Source organism: Scomber japonicus, chromosome 7 (assembly GCF_027409825.1).
Source record: "Scomber japonicus isolate fScoJap1 chromosome 7, fScoJap1.pri, whole genome shotgun sequence".
Taxonomy (NCBI): domain Eukaryota; kingdom Metazoa; phylum Chordata; class Actinopteri; order Scombriformes; family Scombridae; genus Scomber; species Scomber japonicus.
Window position 1 is genome coordinate 34396972 of NC_070584.1, and position 21715 is coordinate 34418686.

At 39.9% G+C, this 21715-nt stretch overlaps 1 protein-coding gene across 1 annotated transcript in view; it reads left to right on the plus strand.

Annotated features, from left to right (window-relative positions):
- nrd1b (nardilysin b (N-arginine dibasic convertase)) overlaps positions 1-21715 on the plus strand; it is a 53849-nt gene that overhangs the window by 23684 nt on the left and 8450 nt on the right. The window contains exons 15-19 of the mRNA XM_053322687.1: positions 17179-17233; positions 20122-20226; positions 20452-20575; positions 20857-20943; positions 21509-21628. Of these exons, the coding sequence (XP_053178662.1) occupies positions 17179-17233; positions 20122-20226; positions 20452-20575; positions 20857-20943; positions 21509-21628 (491 nt within the window). The remainder of the gene's footprint in view (positions 1-17178; positions 17234-20121; positions 20227-20451; positions 20576-20856; positions 20944-21508; positions 21629-21715) is intronic.

Genomic DNA, 21715 nt, shown 5'->3' on the forward strand with positions numbered 1-21715 from the left:
GTCCTTAGTGTTTGTGACTTATCTAACTCTGCGTGTTAGTTACTGGAACACAATTGTGACTCTTAGGAAATGTAGTCCTATTTACAACGTTCTCCAAAAGTGATGTCATCAGTTTGCTTTGATGTGTGCTTTGATGTATGCTTTAATGTGTGTGTATGATGTCATCAGTTTGCTTTGATGTGTGCTTTGATGTGTACCTATGATGTCATCAGCTTGATTTGATGTGTGCGTATGATGTCATCAGCTTGGTTTGTGGTGTGATGTCATAACTCTTTATTGCGTTATTCTTAGAATATTACTGTTTTTTTTTTTACTTTATTAGTATTTAACAACTGTTAATCAGACAATACACACAATATAATAATATAATATAATATTAAAAAATTGATTAATTCTAATTGGATTCATGCTGTGTGTCTTTAATCACATACTTATGTTAGTACATTATTTGTTTTATTAGTACAAGTTTTGGGTATTTGAAGTAATAAGTTTAATTAGTGTTTTACCATTGGATAGTTAGAGATTCTATGTGATTCTATCTGTTCTTGTGAGAAAACCACGCAAGAATGGCTAAAACATTTAGGGTTTAAAACATTTGGTTTAAGTAGTCATTTTGAAGTTTGTCAGAAATGGATTCAGCATCCTAAATTAACCCCCAGACCACCCTAATAATGTCCATATATGTGACAATTTGCCCAACATGCAACTTAGCATGCAACAGTTTCTAAATTGTCAGGATCCATTTATTTCTGACATAAAACTTTGAGGTATTCAGCATTTCACATTAAGGCTGCGTTCACACTGCAGGCAAATCTGATTCAAATCAGATTCCTTCTCAGATCTGATTTGGCCTGACTGTCCACACTGTTTTTAGCAAGTGTCCAAATGGGATTTGGTTCTGTTCAGACTGGGCCACATTAATGACCAATCTGACAGGTTGCCATGGCAACGTCGTCAGAGTGGAGGCGTCATCTAGCGTGTATTGTGTGATGTCATATAATTGCGACAGCAACAACAAGCCCTGGAACTTCACTTGAACCAAGCCATCTCCCCAAAGATTAAAAATATGGTTTGGTCCTCTGTCCATGGACTGATGTTTACGTCCTCCATTGCCTCCAGTGATATCACCTAGCAACAACAACTCGAATAAGTCCTCCAGTGATATCACCTAGCAACAACAACTCGAATAAGTCCTCCAGTGATATCACCTAGCAACAACAACTCGAATAAGCGCGAGTCTAGTGTTGCATAGAGTGACGTAGTGTAGAGACGTAGAGAGACGTCACGGACAGTCAAATCTGATTTGAGTGTTTGGAGCTGTTCAGACTCAGACACATCTGTCCAAATGAGATTTGAAACTTCCTCCCAAAGGTGGTTTCAATCTGGTTTGCAAAAATCGGATCTCATGTGATTTATGACATCTGGTTCCAATCTAGATGGGCTAAAAATCAGATTTTGGCTTGCAGTGTGAACGCGGCCTAAAACTCTATGGGCTGCAAATAGAATATGATACACTTATTTTAATCTTATTATATGTTTTTTTTTTAATTATTATTTTTCTTGCTTCTGCCTCATTGATTGCAGCTTTTTGTTGTTGCCTTTGTTTTTTAATATTTGCATTTCTAATGTTATTCTTGTGAAAGGTGCTTTACTAAATAAATGTATTATTATGATTTGCTGCTGGACTATTTCTTGTCCAGCACATAAACTCTTGTAAAATATCAGATCATTGTTTGAAAGTTCAGATTAAAGAAACCACACACAATATATAAATTCAGGTAAAGGTGTTTTATTTATAATATATACAGTTGGCCTTACAATTACTTGCGTCCAGTCACTCTGCAGCACCGATACCTTATAAATATGAATGAGTGAAACTGGCTGTAGCAAATAAGTGTAAGTTTAAAATGATTTACAAAAATATATTTACAATCTACTATTTACAAAAATAGTAGATAGTATCTGTCTACTACTAGATAGATACAACCTACTATATACAACATTTTCACTATCTACTATTTACAAAAATATCTAAACATCTACAATCTATATACAATATCCCTCATATCTCCAAGTAAAGCCTTCCGCTCTACTTTTTTCCCCAGTGCCACGGCTTAATGTAGTAAATAAACTTCTTCCACCCTTTCCTCTTTTTTTTGGTGGTCTGTCCCGAGCCTCCACCTTGGTCACTAAGCTGACTTTCCTCTACGTCTTTAGCGACAGACTCTTCTTCATCCTCGCGCTCTGGCAGTTGTTCATCCAACTCGTCCACGACCTGAGTAAGGGCCTCACTGCTTTGGGTTGCACCTTCGCTCTCAATGGTTTGGTTTCCGTCCTGCTGCTCAGTGTCTTCACCCGAGACTTTGATTTGAGTTGGCTCAAAGTTTTGGGTGGTACCTACGCACTCATCGCTTTGGTTTGTCTCCTGCTCATCTATTTGTTCACCCAAGACTTCATTTTGACTTGTCTCACAGTCTTGGGTGCTACCTTCGCTCTCATTGCTTTGGCTTCTCTCCTCCTGTTCTAATTCTACACCCGAGACTTTGTTTTGACTCTCCGAAGCCTCGAGGTTCGTCTCTGACGTAGCTGCTACCTCTGAACGCTCTTCAGGAACGTTCAGCTGTTCCTCATCTTGTTCCTCCTGCGTTGAGGTGACTTCTTCATTATCACCAGCCTGGTTATTTTCACACGAGTCTTCAAATACCTCGTTGTGTCCACCGATGGCCTTGAGCAGCATAACCTCCCTCTCTAAGGCTCTGATTTTGGGCACGAACGAGTCCGTGCACTCGTCGCGCTCGGTGCGAACTTGCTCCTTTAGTTCAGCGACTTGTGTCAGGAGCGTCTTTTCCCTCTCCGAGTCTCTCAGCTGCCTCTCGGCGTGCACCTCCTTCTCCTGGTGAAGCTGGGATTTGAGCTGTTCTACTTCCTTTTGCAGCTCATCCCTTTGGTCGCGCAATTGCTCTTTTTCTGCCGTCTCGCTCTCGTACGTGCTCCTCAATTCACGGAACGCCGAGATTTTTAATTTGAGGTGCTCTACCTCTCTGAGAGAAGCGTCCCTTTCCCTCTCCAGAGCTTTATATTTAATGCTCTCTTGGTTCATAATGGATTCTTTCATTTCATCCATTTCCACACGAAGCTGCTTCTCCCTCTTAGTGGCTCTCTGCTGCTCCGCGGTGCGCTGCTCTCTTTCGGCTTGCAGCATTTTGGAGAGCTCAGTAACGGTTGTTGGCATGTTGTACTTAGTTTCCATTTCAATGGTAAAGTGAAGTTGTTAAGGTTGGATGTGTTGTTAGATGATAACCTCTGGTCCTTAGTGTTTGTGACTTATCTAACTCTGCGTGTTAGTTACTGGAGCACAATTGTGACTCTTAGGAAATGTAGTCCTATTTACAACGTTCTCCAAAAGTGATGTCATCAGTTTGCTTTGATGTGTGCTTTGATGTGTGCTTTAATGTGTGTGTATGATGTCATCAGTTTGCTTTGATGTGTGCTTTGATGTCTACCTATGATGTCATCAGCTTGATTTGATGTGTGCGTATGATGTCATCAGCTTGGTTTGTGGTGTGATGTCATAACTCTTTATTGCGTTATTCTTAGAATATTACTGTTTGTTTTTTTTACTTTATTAGTATTTAACAACTGTTAATCAGACAATATACACAATATAATAATATAATATTATAATATTAAAAAATTGATTAATTCTAATTGGATTCATGCTATGTGTCTTTAATCACATACTTATGTTAGTACATTATTTGTTTTATTAGTACAAGTTTTGGGTATTTTAAGTAATAAGTTTAATTAGTTTTTTACCATTGGATAGTTAGAGATTCTATGTGATTCTATCTGTTCTTGTGAGAAAACCACGCAAGAATGGCTAAAACATTTAGGGTTTAAAACATTTGGTTTAAGTAGTCATTTTGAAGTTTGTCAGAAATGGATTCAGCATCCTAAATTAACCCCCAGACCACCCTAATAATGTCCATATATGTGACAATTTGCCCAACATGCAACTTAGCATGCAACAGTTTCTAAATTGTCAGGATCCATATATTTCTGACATAAAACTTTCAGCATTTCACATTAAGGCTGCGTTCACACTGCAGGCAAATTTGATTCAAATCTGATTTTTAGGCCGTACTGTCCACACTGTTTTTAGCAAGTGTCCAAATGGGATTTGGTTCTGTTCAGACTGGGCCACATTAATGACCAATCTGACAGGTTGCCGTGGCAACGTTGTCAGAGTGGAGGCGTCATCTAGCGTGTATTGTGTGATGTCATATAATTGCAACAGCAACAACAAACCCTCGAGCTTCGCTTGAACGGAGCCATCTCCCCAAAGATTAAGAATATGGTTTGGTCCTCTGTCCATGGACTGATGTTTACGTCCTCCGTTGCCTCCAGTGATATCACCTAGCAACAACACCTGGAATAAGTTCTCCAGTGATATCACCTAGCAACAAGAACTGGAATAAGTCCTCCAGTGATATCACCTAGCAACAACAACTCGAATAAGTCCTCCAGTGATATCACCTAGCAACAACAACTGGAATAAGCGGGTCTGGCGTTGCATAGAGTGACGTAGCGTACAGACGCAGAGATACGTCACGGACAGTCAAATCCCATTTGAGTGTTTGGAGCTGTTCAGACTCAGACACATCTGTCCAGATGAGATTTGAAACTTCCTCCCAAAGGTGGTTTCAATCTGGTTTGCAAAAATCGAATCTCATATGATTTATGACTGTTTAGACTCCATAAGAGCATCTGGTTCCAATCTAGATGGGCTAAAAATCAGATTTTGGTTTGCAGTGTGAACGCAGCCTAAGACTCTATGGGCTGCAAATAGAATATGATACGCTTATTTTAATATTATTATAATATTTTTTTTATTATTATTATTTTTCTTGCTTCTGCCTCATTGATTGCAGGTTTTTATTATTGCCTTTGTTTTTTAATATTTGCATTTCTAATGTTATTCTTGTGAAAGGTGCTTTACTAAATAAATGTATTATTATGGTTTGCTGCTGGACTATTTCCAGCACATAAACTCTTGTAAAATATCAGATCATTGTTTGAAAGTTCAGATTAAAGAAACCACACACAATATATAAATTCAGGTAAAGGTGTTTTATTTATTATATATACAGTTGGCCTTACAATTACTTGCGTCCAGTCACTCTGCAGCACCGATACCTTATAAATATGAATGAGTGAAACTGGCTGTAGCAAATAAGTGTAAGTTTAAAATGATTTACAAAAATATATATACAATCTACTATTTACAAAAATAGTAGATAGTATCTGTCTACTACTAGATAGATACTATCTACTATATACAAAATTTTCACTATCTATTATTTACAGAATAAATATACTATCTACTATTTACAAAAATATCTAAACATCTACAATCTATATACAATATCCCTCATATCTCCAAGTAAAGCCTTCCGCTCTACTTTTTTCCCCAGTGCCACGGCTTAATGTAGTAAACAAACTTCTTCCACCCTTTCCTCTTTTTCTTCGTGGTCTGTCCCGAGCCTCCACCTTGGTCACTAAGCTGACTTTCCTCTACGTCTTTAGCGACAGACTCTTCTTCCTCCTCGCGCTCTGGCAGTTGTTCGTCCAACTCGTCCACGACTTGAGTGAGCGCCTCAGTGTTTTGGGTTGCACCTTCGCTCTCAATGGTTTGGTTTCCGTCCTGCTGCTCAGTGTCTTCACCCGAGACTTTGATTTGAGTTGGCTCAAAGTTTTGGGTGGTACCTACGCACTCATCGCTTTGGTTTGTCTCCTGCTCATCTATTTGTTCACCCAAGACTTCATTTTGACTTGTCTCACAGTCTTGGGTGCTACCTTCGCTCTCATTGCTTTGGCTTCTCTCCTCCTGTTCTAATTCTACACCTGAGACTTCGGTTTGACTCTCTGAAGCCTCGAGGTTCGTCTCTGACGTAGCTGCTACCTCTGAACGCTCTTCAGGAACGTTCAGCTGTTCCTCATCTTGTTCCTCCTGCGTTGAGGTAACTTCTTCATTATCACCAGTCTGGTTATTTTCACACGAGTCTTCAAATACCTCGTTGTGTCCACAGATGGCCTTCAGCAGCATAACCTCCCTCTCTAAGGCTCTGATTTTTGGCACGAACGAGTCCGTGCACTCGTCGCGCTCTGTGCGGATTTGCTCTTTGAGTTCAGCAACTTGTTTAAGGAGCACCTTTTCCCTCTCCGAGTCTCTCAGCTGTCTCTCGGCGTGCACCTCCTTCTCCTGGTGAAGCTGCGATTTGAGCTGTTCTACTTCCTTCTGCAGCTCATCCCTTTGGTCGCGCAGTTGCTCTTTTTCCGCCGTCACACTCTCGTACGTGCTCCTAATTTCACAGAAAGCCGAGATTTTTAATTTCAGGTGCTCTACCTCTCTGAGAGAAGCATCCCTTTCCCTCTCCAGAGCTTTGTACTTAATGCTCTCTTGGTTAATGATGGATTCTCTCATTTGATCCATTTCAGTGCGAAGCTGCTTCTCCCTCTTAGTGGCTCTCTGCTGCTCCGCGGTGCGCTGCTCTCTTTCGGCTTGCAGCATTTTGGAGAGCTCAGTAACGGTTGTTGGCATGTTGTACTTATTTTCCATTTCAATGTTGAAGTGAAGTTGTTAAGGTTGGATGTGTTGTTAGATGATAACCTCTGGTCCTTAGTGTGTGTGACTTATCTAACTCTGCGTGTTAGTTACTGGAACACAATTGTGACTCTTAGGAAATGTAGTCCTATTTACAACGTTCTCCAAAAGTGTGCGTATGATGTCATCAGCTTGCTTTGATGTGTGCTTTGATGTGTGTTTTAATGTATGCTTATGATGTCATCAGCTTGCTTTGATGTGTGCGTATGATGTCATCAGCTTGATTTGATGTGTGCGTATGATGTCATCAGCATGGTTTGTGGTGTGATGTCATAACTCTTTATTGCGTCATCAGTAGAATGTTAGTCTTTTTGAAAAACGTTATTAGTGTTTAACGACTGTTAATCAGACAATATACACAATATAATAATTATAATATTAAAAAATTGATTAATTCAAATTGGATTCATGCTGTGTGTCTTTAATCACATACTTATGTTAGTACATTATTTGTTTTATTAGTACAAGTTTTGTACTAATAAAACTTATTACTTAAAATAAGTTTCATTAGTGTTTTACCATTGGATAGTTAGAGATTCTATGTGATTCTATCTGTTCTTGTGAGAAAACCACGCAAGAATGGCTAAAACATTTATGGTTTAAAACATTTGGTTTAAGCAGTCATTTTGAAGTTTGTCAGAAATGGATTCAGCATCCTAAATTAACCCCCAGACCACCCTAATAATGTCCATATATGTGACAATTTGCCCAACATGCAACTTAGCATGCAACAGTTTCTAAATTGTCAGGATCCATATATTTCTGACATAAAACTTTGAGGTATTCAGCATTTCACATTAAGGCTGCGTTCACACTGCAGGCAAATCTGATTCAAATCAGATTTTTAGGCCTGACTGTCCACACTGTTTTTAGCAAGTGTCCAAATGGGATTCGGCTCTGTTCAGACTGGGTCACATTAATGACCAATCTGACAGCTTGCCGTGGCAACGTTGTCAGAGCGGAGGCGTCATTTTGCGTGTGTTGTGTGATGTCATATAATTGTGACAGCAACAACAAACCCTCGAGCTTCGCTTGAACCGAGCCATCTCCCCAAAGATTAAGAATATGGTTTGGTCCTCTGTCCATGGACTGATGTTTACGTCCTCCGTTGCCTCCAGTGATATCACCTAGCAACAAAAACTGGAATAAGTCCTCCAGTGATATCACCTAGCAACTACAACTCGAATAAGTCCTCCAGTGATATCACCTAGCAACAACAACTCGAATAAGCGAGAGTATGGTGTCGCATAGAGTGACGTAGCGTAGAGACGTAGAGGGACGTCACGGACAGTCAAATCCGATTTGAGTGTTTGGATGTTCAGACTCAGACACATCTGTCCAAATGAGATTTGAAACTTCCTCTCAAAGGTGGTTTCAATCTGGTTTGCAAAAATCGGATCTCATGTGATTTATGACTGTTCAGACTTCATAAGAGCATCTGGTTCCAATCTAGATGGACTAAAAATCGGATTTTGGCTTGTAGTGTGAACGCGGCCTAAAACTCTATGGGCTGCAAATAGAATATGATACGCTTATTTTAATCTTATTACAATATGTTTTTTTATTATTATTTTTCTTCCTTCTGCCTCATTGATTGCAGGTTTTTATTATTGCCTTTGTTTTTTAATATTTGCATTTCTAATGTTATTCTTGTGAAAGGCGCTTTACTAAATAAATGTGTTATTATCGTTTGCTGCTGGACTATTTCTTGTCCAGCACATAAACCCTTGTAAAATATCAGATCATTGTTTGAAAGTTCAGATTAAAGAAACCACACACAATATATAAATTCAGGTAAAGGTGTTTTATTTATAATATATACAGTTGGCCTTACAATTACTTGCGTCCAGTCACTCTGCAGCACCGATACCTTTTAAATATGAATGAGTGAAACTGGCTGTAGCAAATAAGTGTAAGTTTAAAATGATTTACAAAAATATATATACAATCTACTATTTACAAAAATAGTAGATAGTATCTATCTACTACTAGATAGATACTATCTACTATATACAACATTTTCACTATCTATTATTTACAGAATAAATATACTATCTACTATTTACAAAACTATCTAAACATCTACAATCTATATACAATATCCCTCATATCCCCAAGTAAAGCCTTCCGCTCTACTTTTTTCCCCAGTGCCACGGCTTAATGTAGTAAATAAACTTCTTCCACCCTTTCCTCTTTTTTTTGGTGGTCTGTCCCGAGCCTCCACCTTGGTCACTAAGCTGACTTTCCTCTGAGTCTTTAGCGACAGACTCTTCTTCCTCCTCGTCCTCTGGCAGTTGTTCGTCCAACTCGTCCACGACTTGAGTGAGCGCCTCAGTGTTTTGGGTTGCACCTTCGCTCTCAATGGTTTGGTTTCCGTCCTGCTGCTCAGTGTCTTCACCCGAGACTTTGATTTGAGTTGGCTCAAAGTTTTGGGTGGTACCTACGCACTCATCGCTTTGGTTTGTCTCCTGCTCATCTATTTGTTCACCCAAGACTTCATTTTGACTTGTCTCACAGTCTTGGGTGCTACCTTCGCTCTCATTGCTTTGGCTTCTCTCCTCCTGTTCTAATTCTACACCTGAGACTTCGGTTTGACTCTCCGAAGCCTCGAGGTTCGTCTCTGACGTAGCTGCTACCTCTGAACGCTCTTCAGGAACGTTCAGCTGTTCCTCATCTTGTTCCTCCTGCGTTGAGGTGACTTCTTCATTATCACCAGTCTGGTTATTTTCACACGAGTCTTCAAATACCTCGTTGTGTCCACCGATGGCCTTGAGCAGCATAACCTCCCTCTCTAAGGCTCTGATTTTTGGCACGAACGAGTCCGTGCACTCGTCGCGCTCTGTGCGGATTTGCTCTTTGAGTTCAGCAACTTGTTTAAGGAGCACCTTTTCCCTCTCCAAGTCTCTCAGCTGTCTCTCGGCGTGCACCTCCTTCTCCTGGTGAAGCTGCGATTTGAGCTGTTCTACTTCCTTCTGCAGCTCGTCCCTTTGATCGCGCAGTTGCTCTCTTTCCGCTGCCTCGCTCTCATAGGTGCTCCTGAATTCACGGAACGCCGACATTTTTAATTTAAGGTGCTCTACCTCTCTGAGAGAAGCATCCCTTTCCCTCTCCAGAGCCTTGTACTTAATGCTCTCTTGGTTAATAATGGATTCTCTCATTTGATCCATTTCCATACGAAGCTGCTTCTCCCTCTTAGTGGCTCTCTGCTGCTCCGCGGTGCGCTGCTCTCTTTCGGCTTGCAGCATTTTGGAGAGCTCAGTAACCGTTGTTGGCATGTTGTACTTATTTTCCATTTCAATGTTGAAGTGAAGTTGTTATGGTTGGATGTGTTGTTAGATGATAACCTCTGGTCCTTAGTGTTTGTGACTTATCTAACTCTGCGTGTTAGTTACTGGAACACAATTGTGACTCTTAGGAAATGTAGTCCTATTTACAACGTTCTCCAAAAGTGTGCGTATGATGTCATCAGCTTGCTTTGATGTGTGCTATGATGTGTGTTTTGATGTGTGCCTATGATGTCATCAGCTTGCTTTGATGTGTGCATATGATGTCATCAGCTTGGTTTGTGGTGTGATGTCATAACTCTTTATTGCGTCATCAGTAGAATGTTAGTGTTTTAAAAAATAACTATTAGTGTTTAATGACTGTTAATCAGACAATATACACAATATAACAATATAATATTATAATATTAAAAAATTGATTAATTCAAATTGGATTTATGCTGTGTGTCTTTAATCACATACAGTGCTGGCCGAAAGTATTGGCACCCCAGAAATTCCGTCATAAAAGGCCCAATTTCTCCCAAAAAATGAATGCAATCACAAATGCTTTGACATTAAAATGTTCATTTAATTTATCTTCAATGAAAAATCACAAAAAAGAATTGTCAAAAAGCCAAATTGAATATAATTCTGCACCAAACATAAAAAGGGGGTGGACAAAAGTATAAGCACCCTTTGAAAGATCATGTGCTGCTTCTCTAATATTAATAAATAACGGCACCTGGTACTCACCTGTGGCACACAACAGGTGGTGGCAATAACTAAATCACACCAACAGCCAGTTAAAATGGATTGAAGTTGACTCAACCTCTGTCCTGTGCCACACACACACCACACTGAGCATGGAGAAAAGAAAGAAGACCAAAGAACTCTCTGAGGACTTGAAAAACAAAATTGTGAAGAAGCATGAGCAATGTCAAGGCTACAAGTCCATCTCCAAAGATCTTGAAGTTCCTGTGTCTACTGTGCGCAGTGTCATCAAGAAGTTTAAAGAGCATGGCACTGTGGCTAACCTCCCCAGATCTGGACGGAAAAGGAAAATCGATGACAGATTTCAGCGAAAGATTGTGCAGATGGTGGAAAAAAATCCTAGACTAACATCCAAACAAGTTCAGGCTGCCCTGCAGTCCGAGGGTACAACAGTATCAACCCGTACTATCCGCCGGCGTCTGAATGAAAAAGGACTCTATGGTAGAAGACCCAGGAAAACCCCATTTCTGACCCAGAGACACAAAAAAGCCAGGCTGGAGTTTGCCAAAACCTACCTGAGAAAGCCAAAAACATTTTGGAAGAATGTTCTCTGGTCAGATGAGACAAAGGTAGAGCTTTTTGGGAAAGGGCATCAACACAGAGTTTTCAGGAAAAAAAATGAGGCCTTCAAAGAGAAGAACATGGTCCCTACAGTCAAACATGGTGGAGGTTCCCTGATGTTTTGGGGTTGCTTTGCTGCCTCTGGCACTGGGCTGCTTGACCGTGTGCATGGAATTATGAAGTCAGAAGACTATCAACAGATTTTGCAGCATAATGTAGGGCCCAGTGTGAGAAAGCTGGGTCTCCCTCAGAGGTCATGGGTCTTCCAGCAGGATAATGACCCTAAGCACACTTCAAAAAGCACTAGAAAATGGTTTGAGAGAAAGCACTGGAGACTTCTAAAGTGGCCAGCAATGAGTCCAGACCTGAATCCCATAGAAAACCTGTGGAGAGAGCTCAAAATGGCAGTTTGGAAAAGGCACCCTTCAAATCTCAGGGACCTGGAGCAGTTTGCCAAAGAAGAGTGGTCTAAAATTCCAGCAGAGCGTTGTAAGAAACTCACTGATGGTTACCGGAAGCGGTTGTTCGCAGTTATTTTGTCTAAAGGTTGTGCTAAAAAAGTATTAGGCTGAGGGTGCCAATACTTTTGTCCAGCCCATTTTTTGAGTTTTGTGTAAAATAATATTTGATTTGACTTTTTTTCATTCTCTTTTGTGTTTTTTCATTGCAAGAAAAATAAATGAAGATATTAATGCCAAAGAATTTGTGATTGCAATCATTTTCTGGAAGAAATTGAGTATTATAGGACGGAATTGCAGGGGTGCCAATACTTTCGGCCATCACTGTACTTATGTTAGTACATTATTTGTTTTATTAGTACAAGTTTTGGGTATTTTAAGTAATAAGTTTTATTATTTGTTTACCATTGGATAGATAGAGATTCTATGTGATTCTATCTGTTCTTGTGAGAAAACCACGCAAGAATAGCTAAAACATTTAGGGTTTAAAATATTTGGTTTAAGCAGTCATTTTGGAGTTTGTCAGAAATGGATTCAGCATCCTACAGGGTGGCCGCGGGTCCTTAAAAAGTCTTAAAAAGTCGTAAATCAATTTTCATGAAAATAAGGCCTTAAAAAGTATTAAATTGTCTTAAATTCAGATTGCTTGGGTCTTAAATATTTGAGTCTCGTCGCCGCGAAAATGCGGGCAATCTGTTTTGTTAGGTCGAATATTTTTTCTCCGGTGCTGCGTTGTCTATGGTCAAAGTCCTTCTAAGGCTCTCTTATTATAATGTCTCTGCTATGGTTAGGTCAGAGCTAGTCTACTGCGCAGCTCGTATTGCGCAGCTCTTGATGGCGTAGTAGGGTAAAGCATCTACAGGTGGGCCTAATTCAGCACTGATAGCCACTCGACTTAAACATGGGGAAATGCAAGTTCAATCACAAATGGCTAGACAGGAATGAATACTCTTGGTTACGATCGGTGCCTGCCTGGCAGTGTGTATGAGGGCCTGAATTTCAGCGCGGGATTGCGGGTATTGCGCACAATTTAATTGATTCCCGCAAATCCAACACTTATAATGCGGGAAATTCCCGCACACATTTACAGCGATGTATTAATGTTCAACCAACGTCTGCTGCGGACCGGAACCGCTGTGTCCGACTGTCTGACTGCGACCCTGAACACACCTGTAGCTCTCTGCACCTCCCGCTAGCATAACACAGACAAGCTAACAGTGATATTAAGTTTAAGGAACACAGACCGCTGGTTAAAACATAAATCTACATCATCTGAGGCAGAACCTGCTCAGAAAAAAACAGCAGAGCCCGAAAAACTAATGCAAACAGCGCCATGTGATGTCACCATTAACAACGTTAATCCTCAGACAGGTAACTGTGACGTTACTATACACTATGCTGTGGTGCTGCGCGTTTTATCAGCTGATGTTACACAACATCAATTTTAAGTCACTCACTCTGTTCATGAGGTTTCTCATTGAACAGACCTTAAGAGAGAGAGTGAGGCATTCAACAAAAAACATGACGCTACTGAAGCTGAATATAACTACTTAACTGTATAATACTAGATAAGTAATTACTATAAAATATAGTTCAGAGAATAAGTTAACTACATAAAATAGACTCACTGGCTTCCAATCTAATTTAATCCAATACAGCAGCTCTGCTATAAATTCTACATTTATGAAGTTTATACATTTTTTGACAAGAAGGTGAAAATTCAGCTTTATGTTCATTATTGAGAGATTAGGGTGCATTATATTGAAAGGTGTTCCTAATATTTTGTCCACTCCATTAACATACATGAGGAGTCACACCACCACCACTTAGTACAGCCGCAGTAATTTAATTTAGGACAGTGATGACATTTTTGTGATCTTTTTGCATGACACACATTTAGCCGATGTTCTTAAACTCAACCGTCATTTGTCATTTTACCATACTGTCAGTGTGTTTACTTGGAAATATTACTGTATTTCCATCGTACGTTTGGTCTTAAATTTCATTTAGAAGTGGTATTAAAAGGTCTTAAAAAGTCTTAAATTTAACTTGTTTATACCTGTATACACCCTGTCCTAAATTAACCCCCAGACCACCCTAATAATGTCCATATATGTGACAATTTCCCCAACATGCAACTTAGCATGCAACAGTTTCTAAATTGTCAGGATCCATTTATTTCTGACATAAAACTTTGAGGTATTCAGCATTTCACATTAAGGCTGCGTTCACACTGCAGGCAAATCTGATTCAAATCAGATTTTTAGGCCTGACTGTCCACACTGTTTTTAGCAAGTGTCCAAATGGGATTTGGCTCTGTTCAGACTGGGCCACATTAATGACCAATCTGACAGTTTGCCGTGGCAACGTTGTCAGAGCGGAGGCGTCATCTAGCGTGTATTGTGTGATGTCATATAATTGCGACAGCAACAACAAGCCCTGGAACTTCGCTTGAACGGCGCCATCTCCCCAAAGATTAAGAATATGGTTTGGTCCTCTGTCCATGGACTGATGTTTACATCCTCCGTTGCCTCCAGTGATATCACCTAGCGACAACAGCTGGAATAAGCCCTCCAGTGATATCACCTAGCAACAACAACTGGAATAAGTCCTCCAGTGATATCACCTAGCAACAACAACTGGAATAAGTCCTCCAGTGATATCACCTAGCAACAACAACGGGAATATGTCCTCCAGTGATATCACCTAGCAACAACAACTGGAATAAGTCCTCCAGTGATATCACCTAGCAACAACAACTGGAATAAGTCCTCCAGTGATATCACCTAGCAACAACAACTGGAATAAGTTCTCCAGTGATATCACCGAGCAACAACAACTGGAATAAGCCCTCCAGTGATATCACCTAGCAACAACAACTGTAATAAGCGCGAGTCTGGTGTCGCATAGAGTGACGTAGCGTAGAGAAGTAGAGAGACGTCACGGACAGTCAAATAAACTCTTGTAAAATATCAGATCATTGTTTGAAAGTTCAGATTAAAGAAACCACACACAATATATAAATTCAGGTAAAGGTGTTTTATTTATTATATATACAGTTGGCCTTACAATTACTTGCGTCCAGTCACTCTGCAGCACCGATACCTTATAAATATGAATGAGTGAAACTGGCTGTAGCAAATAAGTGTAAGTTTAAAATGATTTACAAAAATATATTTACAATCTACTATTTACAAAAATAGTAGATAGTATCTGTCTACTACTAGATAGATACTATCTACTATATACAAAATTTTCACAATCTACTATTTACAGAATACATATACTATCTACTATTTACAAAAATATCTAAACATCTACAATCTATATACAATATCCCTCATATCCCCAAGTAAAGCCTTCCGCTCTACTTTTTTCCCCAGTGCCACGGCTTAATGTAGTAAATGAACTTCTTCCACCCTTTCCTCTTTTTTTTGGTGGTCTGTCCCGAGCCTCCACCTTGGTCACTAAGCTGACTTTCCTCTGAGTCTTTAGCGACAGACTCTTCTTCCTCCTCGTCCTCTGGCAGTTGTTCGTCCAACTCGTCCACGACTTGAGTGAGCGCCTCAGCGTTTTGGGTCGTAGCTTCGCTCTCATCCTTTTCGTTTCTCTCCTGCTGTTCTGTTTCTTCACCCAAGACTTCGGTGTGACTTGTCTCAAAGTCTTGGGTGCTACTTTCATTCTCATCAGTTTGGCTTCTCTCCTCCTGCTCTAATTCCTCACCTGAGACTTCGGTTTGACTCTCCGAAGCCTCGAGGTTCTTTAACGATGTAGCTTCAGCCTCTGAACGCTCATCAGGAACGTTCAGCTGCTCCGCGTCTTGTTCCTCCTGCGTTGAGCTGACTTCCTCTTCATCGTCAGCCTTGTTGTTATCACACGAGTCTTCAGATGTTTCCTCGTGTCCACAGATGGCCTTGAGCAGCATAACCTCCCTCTCCAAGGCTCTGATTTTGGGCACGAACGAGTCTGTGCACTCGTCGCGCTTGGTGCGGATTTGCTCCTTCAGTTCAGCGACTTGTTTCTGGAGCGCTTTTTCCCTCTCCGAGTCCCTCAGCTGTCTCTCAGCGTGCACCTCCTTCTCCTGATGAAGCTGCGATTTGAGCTGTTCTACTTCCTTCTGCAGCTCATCCCTTTGGTCGCGCAATTGCTCTTTTTCCGCCGTCTCGCTCTCATAGGTGCTCCTGATTTCACAGAAAGCAGACATTTTTAATTTCAGGTGCTCTACCTCTCTGAGAGAAGCATCCCTTTCCCTCTCCAGAGCTTTATATTTAATGCTCTCCTGGTTAATAATGGATTCTTTCATTTCATCCATTTCCACACGAAGCTGCTTCTCCCTCTTAGTGGCTCTCTGCTGCTCCGCGGTGCGCTGCTCTCTTTCGGCTTGCAGCATTTTGGAGAGCTCAGTAACGGTTGTTGGCATGTTGTACTTATTTTCCATTTCAATGGTAAAGTTAAGTTGTTAAGGTTGGATGTGTTGTTAGATGATAACCTCTGGTCCTTAGTGTGTGTGACTTATCTAACTCTGCGTGTTAGTTACTGGAACACAATTGTGACTCTTAGGAAATGTAGTCCTATTTACAACGTTCTCCAAAAGTGTGCGTATGATGTCATCAACTTGCTTTGATGTGTGCTTTGATGTGTGCGTATGATGTCATCAGCTTGCTTTGATGTGTGCTTTTGATGTGTGCGTATGATGTCATCAGGTTGCTTTGATGTGTGTCTTTATTGCGTCATCCATAGAATGTTAGCGGGGTTTTTTAATTATTTTTTTTCAAAACTTTATTAGTATATATCAACTGACAATATACACAGTATAACAATACATTATTATAATATTAAAAAAATGATTAATTCAAATTGGATTCATGCTGTATGTCTTTAATCACATACTTAGGTTAGTACATTATTTGTTTTATTAGTACAAGTTTTGGGTATTTTAAGTAATAAGTTTTATTAGTTTTTTACCATTGGATAGTTAGAGATGTGATTCCATCCATCCATCCATCCATCTGTAAAGAAATAAAATAAACATAAAATATTAAAATATAATAATTATTATTACATTATTAAATAAAATCAGTATAACAAAGTGGGTAAAAAACAGAAATGTGAGGTCTGGTCTTAAAAGATGAGATAAGAAAATATAATAATAAAAACAACCAAAGATGATCAGACATAAAAAGGTGGGAAATAAAAATAGAATTAAAATAATAAAGGACCATCCAAGTAGTAAAACAGGCTAAAACATCAAATTAGTAGTGGAAATGATGATGAGAATTAATCATCAGTGGTAACACAAATATTAAAAAAGATCTTTTAAATAAATTGAACTAATACAGAAAAGTCAACAACGATCAAAATTATGTGCTGATAAAAACATAATTAAAAAAAAAATTGTCCAAATTTAATGGTTATTTCAATGTATTGTTGCTCTAAAAACATCTTTTTTTTTCTTTTCCAGGATCTATGAAGAAATTCAGAAGATTGAAGCCAATGAGTTCCACTATCAGGAGCAGGTAAACAAACAAACACAGACACATAATGAGGCAGCAGGTGATCAACTATCAGAGTCTGCTGTGTTCAAACGCTGAAATTAATCCGCAAACAGTTCATCAGCTGTTATGAATGAAGCTGCAGAGATAATAATGAAGGAGGATACAAATAATAGAGTTCATCCTGCAGGATATGAACAGTTATTACTAATAATCCTGCATGTGTGTGTTCTCCTGACTGTGTTTACAAGCAATAATGTGTGTTTATTATATTACAATTACAGCAAAAACCAGTGTAGACGCAGTCTATTTTGGGGGGAGTCATGCTGGAAAAAAACACTTTTCTATTAAAGACTGATTTATTTGAATGTACCAGTAGTTAAACCTAAAGAAAACAGTAGCTGTGCATAAATGGACTACTGCACCCGAGTCACACTTTTGTACATCGCACTTAACTTCAGTTTGGTCTGTAATCTGTAAACACTGAAACATCACAGCAATTAGTGTCTGTAATACTTATGATCAACACACAATCATTTTCCTGTACAACATACAACATACGGCTCTGTTTGTGAAGTGTGGACGCTCACATCGTTAGTCAGTGCCACGGGTTAGCAGCTCCGAGGCACTACATGCTGCAGAGGAGTGCCTCGGGGTCCCGCAGCTTTGAGAAAACCCCAACAATATATACATCAAAGCCTGCGGCTCGATCGGGAAAGAGGTGCTATGACTTTTGGTGTTGAAATTCCAATTTTTCCCAAAGTTATTCCCAAAAAACGGGCATAATTCTCCATTAGAAATGAATGGGAATTTTTTTTAAAACCCATAAAAATTCACCTTTTTTCAGAGTCACTTATCTCTCTCATACCTGCACGTAGAAATGCGATTCAAACTTTAAAACGGAGGAAAACTTGTGCTCTCTGGAAAAACACCAAACTGTTTTTACATAACATGTAAACTTTTCAAACTATGAGCAGTCAAACGAGGAGTGGAAATCACTTTTTCTACAAAGTTAGAGTGGAAGCGGCAGTTAGCTTGAGTGAGAGAAGCAGTAAAAAAATAACCTTAATCTTTATTTTTAACTGGAGCTCACTGCCAAACCGTAAAAAGGAGACAAATAATTTTTTGTCAAAATGTAGACATAGGTGTTGGGATTCATAAAATGTGACTTTGACAGGCGCGGTCTGCACAAAATTTAAACGGGGGGGCCGAGACCGGCGGCAATACCTGTCTCGCTCCCCACTGACTCTAATGTAATCGTCTTCTTTCTTCAAAAGAATCTCACTCTGTGTTCACACTGAGCTTACTCGCTCATTTTAAAGAATATGTGAATAAAATAAACACTGTCAGAATCTGCCGGCTTCTGTGTCTCTCACAGTGTTTTCGGTTTTTGGACAGGAGTTACGGTTTTCTCACAGTTTGCAATTGTTCGGGACCTTGTCAGAAGCAAAAATTCAGGGGCATTTTGAGAATGTTTTCCAAGTAGGTTCTCACATCACCGTAGCAACCATAGGGCCTTAACTGCCCTAGCAACCATAGGGCCTTAGCAACCTGTTACTGGGCAGAAACTGAGCTACTTTTTGTGATTGGCTAATCAACAGTTTGACAGTTATGTAAAAACTGTCAAACTGTTTTTACACAACATGTAAACTTTTTAAAGTATGAGCAGTCAAACGAGGAGTGGAAATATAAAAGATTCAACATTTATCAATAGAAGATGAACAAAATGTACACAATATAATTTCATACAACGAAGAAATTTAAAATAAAATGTATAATAAAATCTACTCTCTAAATGATTTGAAGATTTACTTAATCATTTCATAACAGTGATGTTCCTGTCTGTGGGAAAAATAAAGTAGACTTTAATTAATAAGTTTAAATAAATATTATTTATGCTTAAATATGATTTACATTCACTTAATATTTTCCCGGATGTTAAGTTTAGAATAAAGTACATTCATAAGGTCCCGGCAGCAGCCCAGAGGCACTCAACATTTCCCTGGAATTTTCTAGTTGTAGTTGCTGTTGTGAATACTGTTATCTGTGTTCTTTACTTAGTTTTTTCCAATATTTTATCTTTTAATAAAAATTATATTCATAATGTACTGGTTTCAACCATAGACTGTATGTAAGAATCAACCTGTCAATCAGGACGTAGCCACGCCCTAATGCATACCCTGCTTTATCATCACATATAAAATCAGGGAGGCCAAAATGTCCCAAATGAACATCATACTGCATTGAAGAAGGCTTTAAACTAGCGATTGAGACCATAAACACATTTTGAAAACGTTTACTGAGGTTAGAAATCAAGTGAGAAGTTGGTGAATTCTCCATTGACTTGTATAGAGACGGTCGCCCCCTGGTGGCCTTTTGATAGAATGCAGCTCTAAGTTACTTCCTGCCTCATTTCAGAGGACAGGAACTCCCCGCCTGGTTTCAACCTGGTGCTCCATATGATCAATGCATTATTTACACAGTGCAGTTAGAAAAGTATTCATTTAAAGTCCGTGTAAAGTAAGAATAAATGTGTGTTCTGAGTTTCACATACCACAGAAAAGTGTGTTGTTCTTCGTGTGGATCCCTTTATATTCCAATAATCATATCCAGATCCAACCTCTCTCTGTATTTTACTGGTGAATAAGACGCACCTCACTTTTACATGAAAAAATCTTGCGTTAAAGCTGCATTGTTTTCCTCATAATTCATTTATACAAAGCTCCCTGTTACATTTATGCAAGAAACTCATGAAAGTCCACTTTATTTTTTTTTATCTGTGACAATTTGTATAAATTAATGCATGTTAAGATTTAGATATGTGATTAATTCTGTGAGTAAATGACAATCATTTTTCAGTTAATCATGTTTTTATCACGTTTCTCTCTGTTGTGTTCTTCATGTTTGAACAGACGGATCCGATCGAGTTTGTGGAGAACATCTGTGAGAACATGCAGCTGTTTCCCAAAGACGACTTCCTGACCGGAGACCAGCTCATGTTTGAGTACGACCAGGAGGTAACCATGACAACCACAATCTAATCTGCCTAATACATATGAATCTGTCTGTGAAGTATAACAGAAAATCATCTTTGACACGAGTCAAGCAAAGACTAGTTTTAGTGAGTTTAACAAGTGATGCTACTGCAGTGATGCAATCTGAAATCCTAAATGTGTGTGTGTGTGTGTGTGTGTGTGTGTGTGTGTGTGTGTGTGTGTGTGTGTGTGTGTGTGTTTTTACAGGTGATCAGTGCGGCTCTCTCCCTGCTGACTCCGGACAGATCAAACCTGCTGCTGCTTTCACCAGAGAACGAAGGCCAATGTCCACTCAGAGAGAAATGGTTCGGTACCTGCTACAACATGGAGGGTACAACACACACACACACACACACACACACACACACACACACACACTACATTATACTGTATTACATCGCAGCTTCTTGTTTTTAGCTGCAGTCTTTTGTGAACTGGAGCTCATTTTTTTTTGCTGCATGCGGCGAATAATTGACTCTCCTCCGAGTGTCACCGTGTGTCCTCGCTTCTCCCAGTTACCATGGAGACAGGATGAGGATGGATGGCTCAGACCGGAGACAGAAAACACTTCAGAAAAAACTTATATAAGGTTTTATTTTTGTGTGTGGTCAGACATCCCAGAGGAGTGGGCTCAGCGTTGGGCAGGAGACTTCGAGGTCAACCCTGGACTTCATCTTCCTGCTGAGAACAAGTTCATCGGTCAGTGAAACCACCTCAGTGTCCTCAAATGTACCGTTCACTCATATTTAACCCTCCTGTTGTCCTCAGGTCAAGGAAGGAAAGAAGGAAGGAAGGAAAGTAGGAAGGAAGGAAGGAAGGAAGGAGTAAGGACAGAGGGAGGGAGGAAAGGAGGAAGGAAGGAAGGAAAGGAGTAAGGAGGAAAAGAGGAAGGAAGTAAGGAGAGAAGGGAGGGACGAAGGAAGGAAGGAAGGAGTAAGGAGAGGGAGGGAGGAAAGGAGGAAGGAAGGAAAGAAAGGAGTGAGGACGAAAAGAGGAAGGAAAGAAAGGAGTAAGGAGGGAGGGAGGGAGGGAAGGAGGGAGGGAGGAAGGAAGGAAGCAAGTAAGCAAGGAAGGATGGAAGGAGGAGGGAGCAAAGAAAGAAGAGGGGAGGAGGGGAAGAAGGAAGGAAAAATTAAAAAAAGAGGGAAGGAAGGAAGGAAAGAAGGAACAGTCAAAAGAGACGGGGTCAATTTGACCCAGGAGGACGACACGAGGGTTAAGGCAACAACCAGCAGCTGGATAACATTTTTGTCTCCCGCTGCAGCGACGGATTTTACTTTGAAAGAGTTCGACTGTCCGGAGTCTGAGTTTCCTGTCAGGGTGGTCAACAACGAGCGCGGCTGTCTGTGGTACAAGAAGGACAACAAGTTCAAGATCCCTAAAGGTGAGATCTGTTACTCACGTCCGCCACGGTGGAGCTGGTCTAACATCAGATAAAGCTGCACTGTGAGGGATGTGTGTGATATTGTTC